This window comes from Mytilus californianus, unplaced genomic scaffold (genome assembly GCF_021869535.1).
Source record: "Mytilus californianus isolate M0D057914Y unplaced genomic scaffold, xbMytCali1.0.p SCAF_11, whole genome shotgun sequence".
NCBI lineage: Eukaryota > Metazoa > Mollusca > Bivalvia > Mytilida > Mytilidae > Mytilus > Mytilus californianus.
Window position 1 is genome coordinate 42,529,417 of NW_026262593.1, and position 14,978 is coordinate 42,544,394.

At 32.1% G+C, this 14,978-nt stretch overlaps 1 protein-coding gene across 1 annotated transcript in view; it reads right to left on the reverse strand.

Moving 5' to 3' along the window:
* Positions 1-8,016, reverse strand: part of LOC127720115 (polyhomeotic-like protein 2) — a 31,761-nt gene extending 23,745 nt beyond the window's left edge. Inside the window, exons 1-3 of the mRNA XM_052226534.1 lie at positions 7,933-8,016; positions 3,043-3,253; positions 850-1,210 (exon numbers count right to left, since the gene is read on the reverse strand). Coding sequence (XP_052082494.1) covers positions 850-1,210; positions 3,043-3,246 — 565 coding nt within the window. The 5' untranslated portion in view covers positions 3,247-3,253; positions 7,933-8,016. The remainder of the gene's footprint in view (positions 1-849; positions 1,211-3,042; positions 3,254-7,932) is intronic.
* Positions 8,017-14,978: the final 6,962 nt, after the last annotated feature.

Genomic DNA, 14,978 nt, shown 5'->3' on the forward strand with positions numbered 1-14,978 from the left:
AATTCAAAATTGAAAAAAATTGAAAAATTGTCAAATGTTACAATACTGAGCAAAGTGTTGCAATGTATAAAACTCTAATAACAGAAGTTTGGCTTTGATCAAAGATGAAATTCTGCACAATATTTATCTGTTGACTTTTGATATTATATTATAAATGTGGAATAAATTTTCACGAAATTTCTTTTTTTAGGGATCATTATACACACAGCTGTGCAGCAGTGATCATTTGATTAGATTTAGATGTGTCCCACTTTTGTATCTTAATCACAAACTTTAACAATTGTTGATTCTGTCAAAGCCCAAAACAGCAAGTCTAAATCTAGCAACATAGTTAGCGCGCCTTCAAACTAGTTTAACCCCACCACATTCAGTATGTGCCTGTCCCAAGTCAGGAGCCTGTACTTCAGTGGTTGTCGTTTGTTGCTGTATATCATATTTGTTTTTCGTTCATTATTTTGTACATAAATCAGGCCGTTAGTTTTCTAGTTTGAATTGTTTTACATCTGTCATTTCGGGGCCTTTTAAAGCTGACTATAAAGCAGTATGATTTTCACTCATTGTTGAAGGCCTTACGTTAACCTATAGTTGTTAATTTCTGTGTCTTTTGTTTTTTTGTAGAGAGTTGTCTCATTGGCAATCATACCACATCTTCTTATTTTCATATTATAAAGTGCCCACTCCTTGAAATCCTCTACACATTTAAATTACCTCTTAGTTTTAATATGGTAACTCTTATTTGTAAATAGAAACTGTATACAATTAAACAAAACACTGATTTCATCTCACAAATTTACAGTTATATGTTATGTTTAGCTGCAATAGTACTTGCACGTACATTCACAAACATACCTTGCATTGCATTTTGTAACATAATCTGTTGTTGATTGTAAGGAAACTGTGATATCTGATATGGTGGGCTGTGTAACTGAGGGATAACCTGAACCTGTGGGATACCAGGAGTACGGAGACCAGTAGTCATGGTAGTTGCTTGTGTTAACTGATTCCCTGCCTGTATCAGGTTGGGTGTACCACAACTGGTAGCCTGCATCTGTCCTTGTTGAACCTGCTGTAGATTTTGTATTGTTTGTTGTTGTGTTACTTGTTGAGGCTGGATCTGTTGATGTTGTACTTGTTGTTGTTGCTGTTGTTGTTGAGGCTGTGGTTGCTGTGAAGGTTGTGTTGTCTGTTGAACTTGTTGTACTTGATGAACCTGTTTACAATTAAAAAAATATTGGTATAAAACTTTTTATTTTTGGAGGTTTTATATAAGATGTATTCTTTGAAATCCTCGTTACACATGTAAGGATAAAAAAGGATCAACAGAAAATATTTGAACACAAAGTGAAACCACTACTAATTTAAAACTCTGCTTCTTTGACTGGTTCCCAATACCAAGTTGTCTAAAAATTGTAATTAAGCCTAAAACACATTTTTTTAACTGTTTTTTTAACCTCTGTAATTTTTGTAACTGTAAGCATTCAGTGTATTGGAAAAGTAAAAGAAATACTGTTCTTCTTCAGAGCAATTTCAATTCTATAATGTACAAATTCATAATTTTGTAGTTCTATATAATCATAACATCATAATAAAATAAATCATAAATAAATGTAATGATAAAATTGTTCTTAAGCTTTTTCTAATTAACAGAACCAATAAGGGTTGTGAAATGAGAAGCTCACCACTGAGAAAAGAAAGATTTGTTTTGTCCCTTGCCAAATTAGGCAATTGACTTTATAATTCAGAGAGGGTATCATTTATTTGGACAGGTGCTAAATCTTTATATTTTGTGTTTTGCATTTTGTGTTTTGTTATTCTTTCTTTTAACTTTTGTTGACTATGTCCTTGGAATATCCAAAAATATACTGAAAATTAATATTTAGAGCAAAATTAAGCACACACGTCTCGATTCAAAATAAAAAATGCACAAACAATTTCTTTGGTGGTTTTACCTGTGATGGTTATATAAAAATATTAGACAAATTTGAAAATATGTCTGATATGAAAATCTATACCTATAATGATAATTTAACGAGGTATTGAATATTCAGACAACTCAATTTACAGTTATTCATATGAGAAAAAATACACCATTTAGATGTTTTCCCAAAAAAGAACAACTGTTAAAACGTTCAAACCCGCTGCATTTGTTTGCACCTGTCCTAAGTCAGGAACCTGTTTCAGTGGTTGGTGTTTGTTGATGTGCAAAATGATGTGGTTCTTAAGTGTTTCTCGTTTTTTATATAGTTTATACCATTGGTTTTCCTGTTTGAATTGTTTTACACTAGTCATTTTGGGGCTCTTTATAGCTTGCTGTTCCGTGTGAGCCAAGGCTCCGTGTTGAAGGCTGTACTTTGACCTATAATTGTTTAATTTTTACACATGGTGACTTGGATGGAGAGTTGCCTTATTGGCACTCATACCACATCTTCTTATTTCTATTGGTTATGATGACTATGGTATATAGTTCATGTTTAGATTTCTGGGTTGCTGTCAGACAAAGAACTTAGAACTGGTTGCTGTCTGTGTTTACAAGTACAAATGTATTTTTAGCTATTAATATATCTACATAAAGTGATCATTAGTTTGAAATCTTACAACCAACTCTTACAATTCTTAAAATTATCTATTTCCAAGAGTTAAAATAAGCATACATGTATATACTTTTGATTGATTAATTGGTGTTTAACACCACTTTCAGCACTATTGTTCTCTTTCTCATTGCAGTCAGTTTCTATTGGTGGAGAAAGTCAGAGTGCCTGGAGAGAACCACTTTTGATAAAATATACAATTAGGAGATTACAATATTGTTATCTCTATTCTAATGAAACTGAAAGAAAACAACGTCAAATCATACATTTAAAATCTGTCATACATTGCCTGCGCTTGCGCATACGTTTTCATACAGTGTAGCATAAATTGTGAATTGATGCTATGAAAATTGGTGACGTTATCCAATCAAAATGAACTTTACATAGGATGTTGCATTATAATTCCTAATGAAGAGCATGAAAAAGAATTCGTTAATACGGCTAATATAAATACCTGTTGCTGAAGATTTTGGTGTTGTAGTTGTTGAGTTGGTTGTTGGACATTCTGAGCTGGAGTCTGTGGTTGCACTGTCTGTGACTGAGTAGTTACATTAGTTGGTGCTGGCTGTGACACTGCTGCTGGTTGTTGCTGTTGTTGGTTGGGTTGAGACTGTTGTGGGGTCTGGGACTGTGATGGCTGTCCCTGTTGTTCAGTCATATTGACTCTGTGGAAACATTTATATCTCTTTACAAAAATTAGAAATCCCTCAAGGACAGTTAGGTATCATTATTTCATTATAATCTATACCAAGAAAAACATGGCAGCAACTCTTTTCTCCCCTATGTTTTGAATATTTTGAACATTGCATACATGTACAAATTTCAACTTCCAAAATCCTTTTCACAGGTACAATTCACTTTATGAAATATCATTTTTTAAACAGGTATGGGTTTTGCTCATTGTTGAAGACCATACAGTGACCTATACTTGTTAATCTCTATGTCATTTGGACGCTGGTGGAGAGTTGTCTCATTGGAAATTATGACACATCTTATCATTTTTTTATTTGTGGGGTATAGATTTTTCAAAATCAAGCCTCAAATAAATTCAATGATGGCTGACATTGATTGTGCAACAATAACGTCAAAATGGAGGGGCCACTAATTTTCAAATTTTATTTGGTTAAAAATTTATGCAATTCACATAGAGTCCCATTAAATATAAAATATGGAGATGTGGTATGATTGCCTATGAGACAACAATTCACCAGAATTTGGGGTATAGATGTTAGCAACTTTTTCGACGGACAAAAAGAATGGATGTCTACATTATAACCTATTTCCTGGATGTTTTTGGGTTCAACCTGTACAAGTGTCAGTGCTCAGATTTCTCAAGTACTGGCAAAGGATTAGTTCTGCCATGTTAACATATATATAAAAGTATGACCAGTTAAATTCAGGAGCATAAATGTAAGAGGGTCAATTTTGATCAAAACACTATGGCCTTGAAAAACCTTAAACGACATCACAATAAAATAAACTTCTTTCCTGATTTATTTTCTAGATTTTTTTCATACATCATAAAGTAGCATACAATTTCCACAAAAAATAGGAGCATATGATTTCCCCCAAATTTGTATCTGATTACAAAAAAGAGGAGCATACGTTGGTTTTCCCGTTTGAATGGTTTACACTAGTCATTTTTGGGGCCCTTTATAGCTTGCTGTTCGGTGTGAGCCAAGGCTCCGTGTTGAAGACCGTACTTTGACCTATAATGGTTTACTTTTATAAATTTTGACTTGGATGGAGAGTTGTCTCATTGGCACTCATATCACAACTTCTTATATCTATATATGATTTCCCCCAAATTTGCCTATCTGATTGCAGAAAAGTATGATGACGAGTTAAACATTCATTCAAAATCAACTTGTACTAAAAAGATAACTGGCATGACTGGAGGGAGCTTGAGATCAGGTAACACCTGCCTCATATTATGTTATATTGGGTCATGTTTTTTAGTAACTTACATTTGATATTCTCTACAAAAAAGACTGAATAACATATTTTTATTCAAGTTCATGTTGTTCTGGGTTGGATAGGTTCTGTATATAAAGTTTAAGCTGATACAACTTGATCTGGCTTTAAAAAATTATCTCCCTTTGAATTATTTTTTAATGAAATTTTGGAATCTCACTTATTAATTTTGGTAAACTTTGCTAAGATCATTCTGTTATAATGCTGATAAAAAACTTGAAAATAATTTTAATTGTAGCTGTAAAAAATACACTCATGATAAAGATTGGAGTTTTGTATATTTTCTTATATGTCTGTAAAAAATTGGAGAATGTGTCCATAAAGGGACATAACTCAAGAAAGGTAAAAGTGACGCCACCCAAATTCCAACGGAAGCAAGTTAACTCGTACCATTGTAAACTCGTACCACGTAAACTCGTACCAAAAAAGTTAACTCGTACCAACGTAAACTCGTACCACTGGGAAGTCGTACCAATCAGAACTCGTACCACTGCAAACTCGTACCATAATAAAAAAAAGTTGAATTACTTGAATTTTATACTAGATTTTAATGAAAACTTAGACAAAAATACGAATGATTTATGATTTTTTTTTGGTAAACTTAATAAAAAAAAGTTGAATTACTTGAATTTTATACTAGATTTTAATGAAAACTTAGACAAAAATACGAATGTTTTTAGATTATTTTTTTTTTTTTAAGATTTATACAAAAAATTGAAATATCTTTGAATTTTATACCAGATTTTAATGAAAACTTAGACAAAAATACAAATATAATTTCTTAATCACCATGTTAATTAATATATTAAATTCCTTTGATTGTGTGATTATTGGTTGATTATAAACTAATCAACTTGTTTGATCAGATTATTAAATTTTGATTGTTGTTATATAATTTAACAGCTTGGAATTAAATGTATAATGTTTATTATTAAATGAAATTCCTGATTATCAAAACACAAGCTGATATGAGTTGTCTCAAAGCCCACTTTCCTCATAAAATGGGGCATGTTTGTGCGGCTCCTCATAACCACAATGGAAGACGACAACTGTATATGGTGCCACTCTCTGGTTAGACCCCGACAAGAAGCAATAGAGTGTGATGTATGTTCTAAATGGCAACACAGAAAGTGCGGAAATAAAGGTAAGTTATTTTCATCATTTATTACTTAAAAACCCACAGAAGAGTAAATTAAAATTTTAAAAAGATTTATTATATACTGACTGAAACGCATATCCAAAAAATGTAACATGCAGAATTGTAAAAGTGGCACTTTGTTATATGGAATAGCCACAGTAGACATAAGCTATTTTCTTTATTGTATCTTAAGAACTGTCCCCATTATTGTATTTAACTGTACATAAAAAAGAAGAGGTGGTATAGTTGCCAGTGAGACAACTCTGTAGAAATGATCGAACTATAAGCAGTTAAAATTGGTTAGCTCTGAGAGTTATCTATCTAGTACAATACAGTCTTTTAGTCTGTTTTTCGTTCTAATCCCCAAATGTGTTAGAAAATGTTACTGTGAAAGACATGTTTATATCTATGTAATACTTTGTGTATGATATATATGTGAATAAAACATAAGGTGTATTTATTGAGAGAAAAAAATAGTAATATTTGATGTTTTGTTAGTTTTTTATACATGAATGTTCTTGAAATTGTGGTAAATAAAGCATCAAAATGAAACATATTCTTTGTTATTCTGCCAACACTACCATTACGCCTACTGGTCATTCACAATACCATTAGACACATCATTAAAAAAGAGGGGCGAAAGATACCAGAGGGACAGTCAAACTTATAAAAAAGACAAACCGACATATAAAAGTACACAAGACACAACATAGAAAACGAAGGACTAAGCAATACGAATCCCATTTAAAACTGAGGGTGATCTCGATGCCATTTCATCTTTCAGCTACTTTTCTAGAAAGCGCGATGCATATCTTCCACTATAGGTGTTATATATATAAGATAATAATGATAATGACCAATCATTTATATGAAATAAAAGCATGGTCATAATCTACAAACAAAGTGCTGAACATTGTATATAAAAAAATTTCATACTTTCTAACTGTTGGTCATAAACAATTTTAAACCTTTAAAACACAATAAATAAATTCTTTCATTAAATAAAATTCCTTTTAGAAACAATAGAAAAATACCCAACTCTATTCCATGTTACTGATTTGGAATGATTAAAAATTTAATCAAATAGTTGTCAGTAAAAGTTTAAAAATGAGTCTATTCAAGGGAGACAACAAAGCCAATCTGCCACGGTTTTCTCTATCCAATTAGACAAGGAAAATTAGCTACATATTGGTCATTGTAATTTCAAATTATATACATTTTACAGATTTCAGAGTTATTGAGTGAAATTAAAGTATATATTCATCATTAAACACCATTTGAATGCATTTAAATAAGTTGGTACGAGTTTACAATGGTATGAATTTACCGTGGTACGAGTTAGCAGTGGTACGAGTTTGCATTGGTACGAGTTTTTTTTTAGTGGTACGAGTTGACATTGGTACGAGTTTACAATGGTACGAGATAACTATAATTCATTCCAACTTGATCAGAGTTTTGTGGTAATAAGCATTATATAATATAAAATTTCATATCATTTGGTTGAGGCAAACCCAAGTTGGAGAATGGAAACGAATTCAGCAGTTCCATTAACGTAAAAGTGCATAACTCAAGAACGGTAAGAGTGACGCAAACTGAATTCAAACTTGATATGTGTTTTGTGGTATTTAGCTTTGTGTTTAAGTTTCATAACATTTGGTTGAGGCAAACTAAAGTTAGATAAAGGGAAACCAATTTCGGGTTGTACGTACGTACACAATGTACTCATGGACAAGGGTAATGCTTTATGCCCCCTCCTCTGCAGCTAATAATTTTTAGACTATGCACTACCAAATGTTTATATACAAACTTAATTTTTCATTCTCAAAGGGTCAAATTAGGAGAGCAGTCTGCACTATTAGCGACTAGTCCAAGCCCCAGACTAGTTAAATCAATTTCAGACTAGTAAGTATTTGCAAATATTTGTTTATACACATAAGAGAATTGTCGGAATATTGGTCTTCAGACTAGTATTTGAAAAAGATTTTGGTGCAGACTGGGAGATAACTATTTATCTCCGTTAACCCTTAATAGCACAGTCGAGCTATATAAACTGAATTGAAGATTTTCTGAACCATTGGAAGGATAGAAAGAGACGTATTATTTTTGTAGTGCTGAAAAGCAATATAGTTCGGAGTGTTAAATAAGGATTTTAGCAGCCTTTCTTTTGTGCATGTAAATATATTTAGAATGAATATTGTCTTAAGTAGCAGATGAATTCCTTTATCTACTGACATCTATATCTTTCGTCGACGAACATGCAATGTTTGCAAACAAAGAGGTCTAGACAAAAGTCGCCATATTGAAAATGTAAACCGGAAGTACAGTTAGAGGCAAGTACGAGGAGAGTACCGCAAATTTACTATAGCCTCAAGGATTAGTAATAAATCCTTGGTATCCTGAATAATGATATTTTCAAAATATTTGTTTGTATGATATCATAACCAACTAATTGATTGTCTTAAAATCTACAATTAACTATTTTATTATTTTTTTTTTGCACTCAATATTAAAGATATATATCTAATAAGCCTGGACGTAATATTTAAACCTTAATATAGGCCTTTATACTCAACATGCATGAACTATTTGCCGCTGGACGTTAAACAACCAATCAATAAATACTGCTAGGGAATGATGCAGGTAAAAATTAAATATTCAACATTTTCAACTAATATGATTATCACCCTGTGATGACAGAATACAATCTTGGACTATTAATAGTCCCAGACGAAAATCCAATAAAAAAAAATGTTTTTTTCTTTTTCTTATGGGATTAAGAAATGGGTTGCATGAATCACCAATGACCTTGAACTTTATTGGCTAACTGAACTACAAGTGTTAGCTTTCTAAAAAGGTTGACCGACTTTAGCATCTGAAACGATTTTTGTACAGAAATGAAAGGATTTTCAAGATCCAAAAAGCATAGTTTTTTGACAGAAATTTAAAGGTGTTTCAGTAAGCAGTCGTAATTAATAGTTTTACCGAATTCTCTTGCATTGTCATGAACAGGATAATGATTATGCCTAATTTTACTTTATAAATGTGTCAAAGAAACACAAACAGTGGGAAACCTAGAGAACGGAAACAAAAGAAAATTCACTCTTCTTGAGAAAATCTGCTGGTGACGATACTGATCAAAAGTTATTTCTAAATAACAATTGTACATTTTAAAGAAATAATTTGTTAAACTGTAAGAAATATACACACAAATACACGATGTTTTATGTTCAGTATTTATCGAGACAATGAAATCTGAAAAACAGGGGCGTTTCTAGGATATTTGAAAGAGGGGGCGTAGAATCAAATTTTTCGGCGAGCGGAGCGAGGCGAAAATTTTTTTGGACCTTCTTTTTGCTAAAAAAACATAAAATAATTGTGAAATGCATAAATTGCCATATTCAATACAATATTAGCAGATTACGAAAGTTTGTTTTTTTTAAAGGGGTACGCCCATTACGCCCTCACCTGGACCCGCCCCTGAAAAATGTTAATCTTTGCTGCATACTGATAAAAAAAATTGGAAAAAATCATGCAAATACAAAATCTAAAGATCTTTCGGGTCACAATTTTCAGAGCTAGTGTTCCACAAAGTCCTTAGCATGTTACAATTTCCCAAAATATACTTATTTTTCACATCTAAGTTTTCAAGTACACCGGTCTGCTTTTCACATGAACATTCAATATAAGGATATTGTCTATTCGTGAATATAACAATTTAAGTCTGTGTCAGGTTAAAAAAAATTTAAAATAAATATCTTTATAAAGTAGTATCGTGTTACTATTTTTCATACAATTTAAAAGAAAGGTCGACTAGATTTTTGTACATGTATTTGCGGTCTTCTCGATCTATTTACATTCAATTTTTACACCGGAATAAGGTCCGTTTGAATTTGCTCATTAATTTAATTTAATTTCAAAAGTGTTAATCTTTGCTGCATATCAATCGATTCCTTTTGAATTTTTGCCCAACTTTCTCTGATCTAGCTGGATATGTATATACGGATAATTAGCATGTTCCAGAGAGGTATACATCCAGTAGAAAAATAAATTGAAGTTGGTAGTCCAGGAATTTATTCGCATAGCAACATTTTAAACCAATTTTACACCAAGTTCCTATAGCCAGCTGTAAGGAGGGAAATAATAACATAAAATGGAAGTTTTTTTCAACTTATTTCTATTTTTACTATTTACCAGAACGCACGGTTTTCCCGTCAATTTATAATTGATAGCGTCCTTGCTAAAATGGGACAAACATTGAAAAGATCTAGTTTTTAGTGTTTACAGGGGGTAATATTTTGCCTCTAGATTTTGCACTGCAAATACATTACTAGTAAGAGGTGCACTCAAACTTTAGAAAAAATATAATAGGAGAATGTTATAATGTTTTTCAAACACACCTAGTCTGTTATGATAACTTTGCAAATGCTATTATATCAACATGTAGCCTTAAATAATAAAAATAATGTATATCTGAAGCAAGATCATATATTATTTGTTTGTGTTTTCTACCGGTTTTAAGTACAAAGCAATGGATTTAAAGCACGACGCTTGAAGGTCAAATTTGTACATGACTGTCTCTTCACATCGCAATGTTTGCCCATTTTAAGGATTTTCCTCCGGAAAACTGTTTTATAATTTTGTGGATTTGTTTCTCAAGAAAATCAATGATTATGCATCTTCAAGAAACAATATGATTTGAACCTACCGAAAGCAGTTGTTATATATATGTTTAAAGTAATTAGTATGAAGCTAAACTATAATGTATTTTCTTTATTAAAGTCAATTAAATAGTCACAAAAAAAATGTATATCACATATAAACAATCTAAAATTACATAGCTGTATAAATTAAACAAAGAAATTCAAACACGCAAATTGGTCATTTTTTATAAAGAGCCCGTTTCTTTTGTTTAATTTCAGCTGTCATATGCGTATATCTGTCAAAACTGCAAATAGCAAAAATGATTAGCAATGAAGATCTACAACTCCGTGCCATTTAATGATTTCTATATTTTTTTAAGCGTTTTGGTATTACAGTAATCCAAAGAGAAACAGTAAACAGCCAAACTTTAAAAGAAAACTGCAAATCATTCTAAATCTAGATCTGAATATATACAGACCCCATGTCCACGCTTTGTTCAATCTAATGACTGTTTTGGGGAGAAATTGAGCCATTCGATTTGTGGGAGGGAGGATTTTGAAATTTGTTATCTTATTTTTTTTCACGTAAATATCAATATTGTTTAATCGGGCTCTTGTGGCCTCTAGTTTAACACATTTATCATACTTTGTGGTGGAAGAATGAATCGTTTGTCGCAAACCATTTGATCTCTTAGACGTTACGCACGTTATTGAGTTAATGTTATATATTTTTTTTTTCATACACACCACAATGATAAGCAACTCTGATTAAAATTCACAGCATATAAGCTATGTTATCTTTATATCTACAGATTCAGTAGGTATAACCGTTTCTAGAAATCTATAAAACAATATCTCATATTTTATTAATGGTTACCGATACAGACGAAACTATTATCAAAACGTAAGACGTAACAGACTACATTTGGTCTCTTGTGGAGAGTTGTCTCATTGGCAATCATACCACATCTTCTTATTTATAATATATATATACGCATAAATATCCTTTACGGATGTGTTTGCTCTCTTCTGAAAAATGTGGAAATTTGCAGGAATGTTCTATGGCACATTTCGTTTATGATTTCATTAGCGATTTTTTTTTGCTAATTTAACGACCGAACCGATTTTTTGTAAAAATTAAGAGTTTTCACCGTGGTCAGACTTTAGAAAATGTTATGAAGACATTTGCGGTATTGATGATGGTCTTATCGAAAAGTTAGCTGAAAAAGACATGGTTGTTACGGTTTAAGCAGAGGATCCAAACTATGAATATTTTCTTTTAAAAGTAACAGCAAAACCATAAACAATCGAACAAAGTATTTATATGACTTGCGCTGTTCATTCGACAGAGTTTTGAAAGTTGTCAAAGGGCTCTAATATGATTGGATTAAAATATGAAAACTGTGACGACGCTTCTTTTCATTCAGTTAATTTATTATCTTTCCTTGATTGCACAATGTTCATCTTGCTCCTTGCATTCTTATAGAATGTGCATTTCTCAAGTTATAAAAAAGAGATGTGGTATAATTGCCAATGAGACAGCTATGCAACAGAGTCCAAATAATGTGTATTTAAGCGATTTCAACAATGAGAAAAATCCATACCGCATAGTTTCTCAAGTAAGTTCGTTAATTTTTAAAAGTGTAAGATTTTCATGACTTAAAATAATCCAAAAATAGGATTTTGTATTGATGGCAGATATCTGATAGCTTCTATCTGATAAATTATTCAAAATTGATAGTAGATCTTTGATTGTTAAACTTATTTTCAATTTTTATAGATTGCCGATGATTTTGTCTAAGAACTTGACATAAAATTATGTAGTATTATATCTGTATGAAAATAAGACGATGTGATATGATTGCCAATAAAACAAGACAAAATGACGTAGAAGAAAGTAACTATAGGTCACTGTAAGGCAATCAACAATGAGCAAAACCCATATGTGTATTGTTGAGTACTGTATTTTGTCCTTTATAAGTCGTTTTGTTACTTTTGTCGTTGCGATATATATACTTCTTTCATTCATATTTAGATATCATCCCCATGTATCATTATGACCCTCATGATTACTTGACCTTTGACCTCAGGATCAAAATATTCGATTTTGGGGACGTTTAGTGTCCTGTACATAACTTTTTTTTTAAATAGGGTTATGATATTCGGTATACGAGTGCACCACCACAAGACGATTTGCAGGATTATATGAAGGACGATCTCTGACATTGACCTTTGACCTCAGTGTCAATTAATTAATTACTTAAAACTTTTATTAAATTGTTTTATAGATACAAAGATTTGGTTTGGGAGTTTGGTTGTATCCTTTGAAATCTTATTACAAACGGGCGGTAGAAGAGGAGCTATTCTTTCAAGAGTCATATGATTTGTTACTTTTGGAATTAGACAGAAACGGATATTATTTTTTATAAGAGTCAAATTTAAACTTTTAGTCATTTTGAGAGAGAGAGAGAGAGAGAGAGAGAGAGAGAGAGAGAGAGAGAGAGAGAGAGCAAAATACAAAACTGATTGCGCCAATGTGTTCTTATGTAATCAGGGACATATATACGGTACTATATGTTTTCAATGTAAATATGAGGCTTTTCCCGACGGCATTGTAGCCACCTGCATGTTTATTGTTTAAGACCATATGGTGACCTCTAGATGTCTTTGGGTAGCTGTCACTCACTAATGTATTTACCACATCTAAATTTTTATACAATATCCAACATACCATCTTTTTCAGAGGCAGTCTAATTTCCCGACCTTCATCCTAGTCACACTTTGCTGAACCTACCTAATGAACCTATATATAATTTGTTCTCGACCTGAATATAGATGAAATAATTGCCACTGGACAGTAAGCAATCAATCAATCAATCAATCAATCCCTTTTCATAATCAAATTGTTGGGTGATTAAAAATATGGAGAGAAAATGTAACTTTAATTTGTAAAGTTTCTGCTAGTCTTTTTCGTTATTGGATGATACCATAAAATGAATACATTTGGTATCTCATCTTTCCTTTTTCATTTATGGTATTTATGGTATTTGCATTATTTAGATTTTTGCATATACTACCAATGAGGGGGCAGCTCCAATTATTTTTGGATTTCATGTTCACAAATGTATTACCAATTTAAGGATGTCAAGCGTACCTTTCTATGTTCATTCAAGAAGGTATGTCTTGCACACTGATATCAGAATCTAACATTTACATTAAATAACATGTAACTGTCCATAAACCAGTATTATAAAGTTATGTGCTATTCCCGGGGCTGTATTGATGTTCATCGTATGTTCCGTGTATTTTTAAGTATTTCACTGTATTGATGTTCATTGTATGTTCTTTGTATTTTTAGTTATTCCACTTTATTGGTATTCATCGTATGTTCTATGTATTTTTACTTTTTCTACTGTATTGATTTATTGATTAATGTTTGCTTAATGTCCAGTGGCAAATATTTCATACATGTTCAGGACGTCCACTATATTGATGTTCATAGTATTTCCCTCTCCTCTGAATTTACTGAGCTAATTGGACCCCAACAACCACCATTGGGGTATCTTCTAGTTTAAAAATGTGTTAGAGTGTTATTTTATCTTCCACTGTAATTAACTTTGTCATATTCAAGTTTTGGTTATCGTCTGTTAAAGTCATTAAGTCAAATGGCTATCCTGCAATAAGAGATTAACATAGCATGTTCTCTAGGTCACGTAGTAAATACTTTTATATGATTTATATGTTTTGTTTTTGTAAACAAAGAGTTGGAGAATATTTGGAGAATATTTAGGTCAGTTGCCGAGAATATTTGGAGAATATTTAGGTCAGTTGGAGAATATTTGGAGAATATATAGGTCAGTTGGAGAATATTTGGAGATGATAAATATACAAGGTTAAGATTTTTCTTATTCTGGGCAGATTTTAGTAGATTCTGGGCAGATTTTTATAGCAGATCTTAGGAGGACTTATAGATTCATAGAAAGTTGTGTTACATTACTATTCAACTGTATTTAGTTTTGATATTTTGTCCGCACAGTATTGGACACTGTTGCGTGGTTTTTGTCCGCTCAGTATTGGACACTGTTGCGTGGTTTTTGTCCGCTCAGTATTATACACTGATGCGTGGTTTTTTTGTCCGCACAGTATTGGACACTGTTGCGTGGTTTTGTCCGCATAGAATTGGACACTGCGTATGCATGGTTTTTTTTGTGTGCACAGTATTGGACACTGTTGCTTATTTTGATGCGGAATGTAATGAAATCCGTTTGTGATGTGTGAAAGTGATGTACCAATGAATCTTTGAATCATACATTTTGTGAACTGTGTATAATGTGAATATTAGCCTGGAATATAATTTTGAATAAATCATAGATTAGTCAATTTACTTGTATATTATCTTTAACAACAAGACTACACATCATTGGATTATTTGTCGTTAATTGACCGTTATTTCAATGTACCCGGCCTGACCTGAAAGTTTTACTATACTCGACCCAGTGGCGGATCCAGAAATTTTCATAAGTGGGGGCCCACTGACTGCCTAAGAGGGGGCCTCACTCCAGTCATGCTTCAGTGATTCCCTATATATAATCAAACAAATTTTTCCCACAAAAGGAGGGGCCCGGGCCCCCTAGCCCC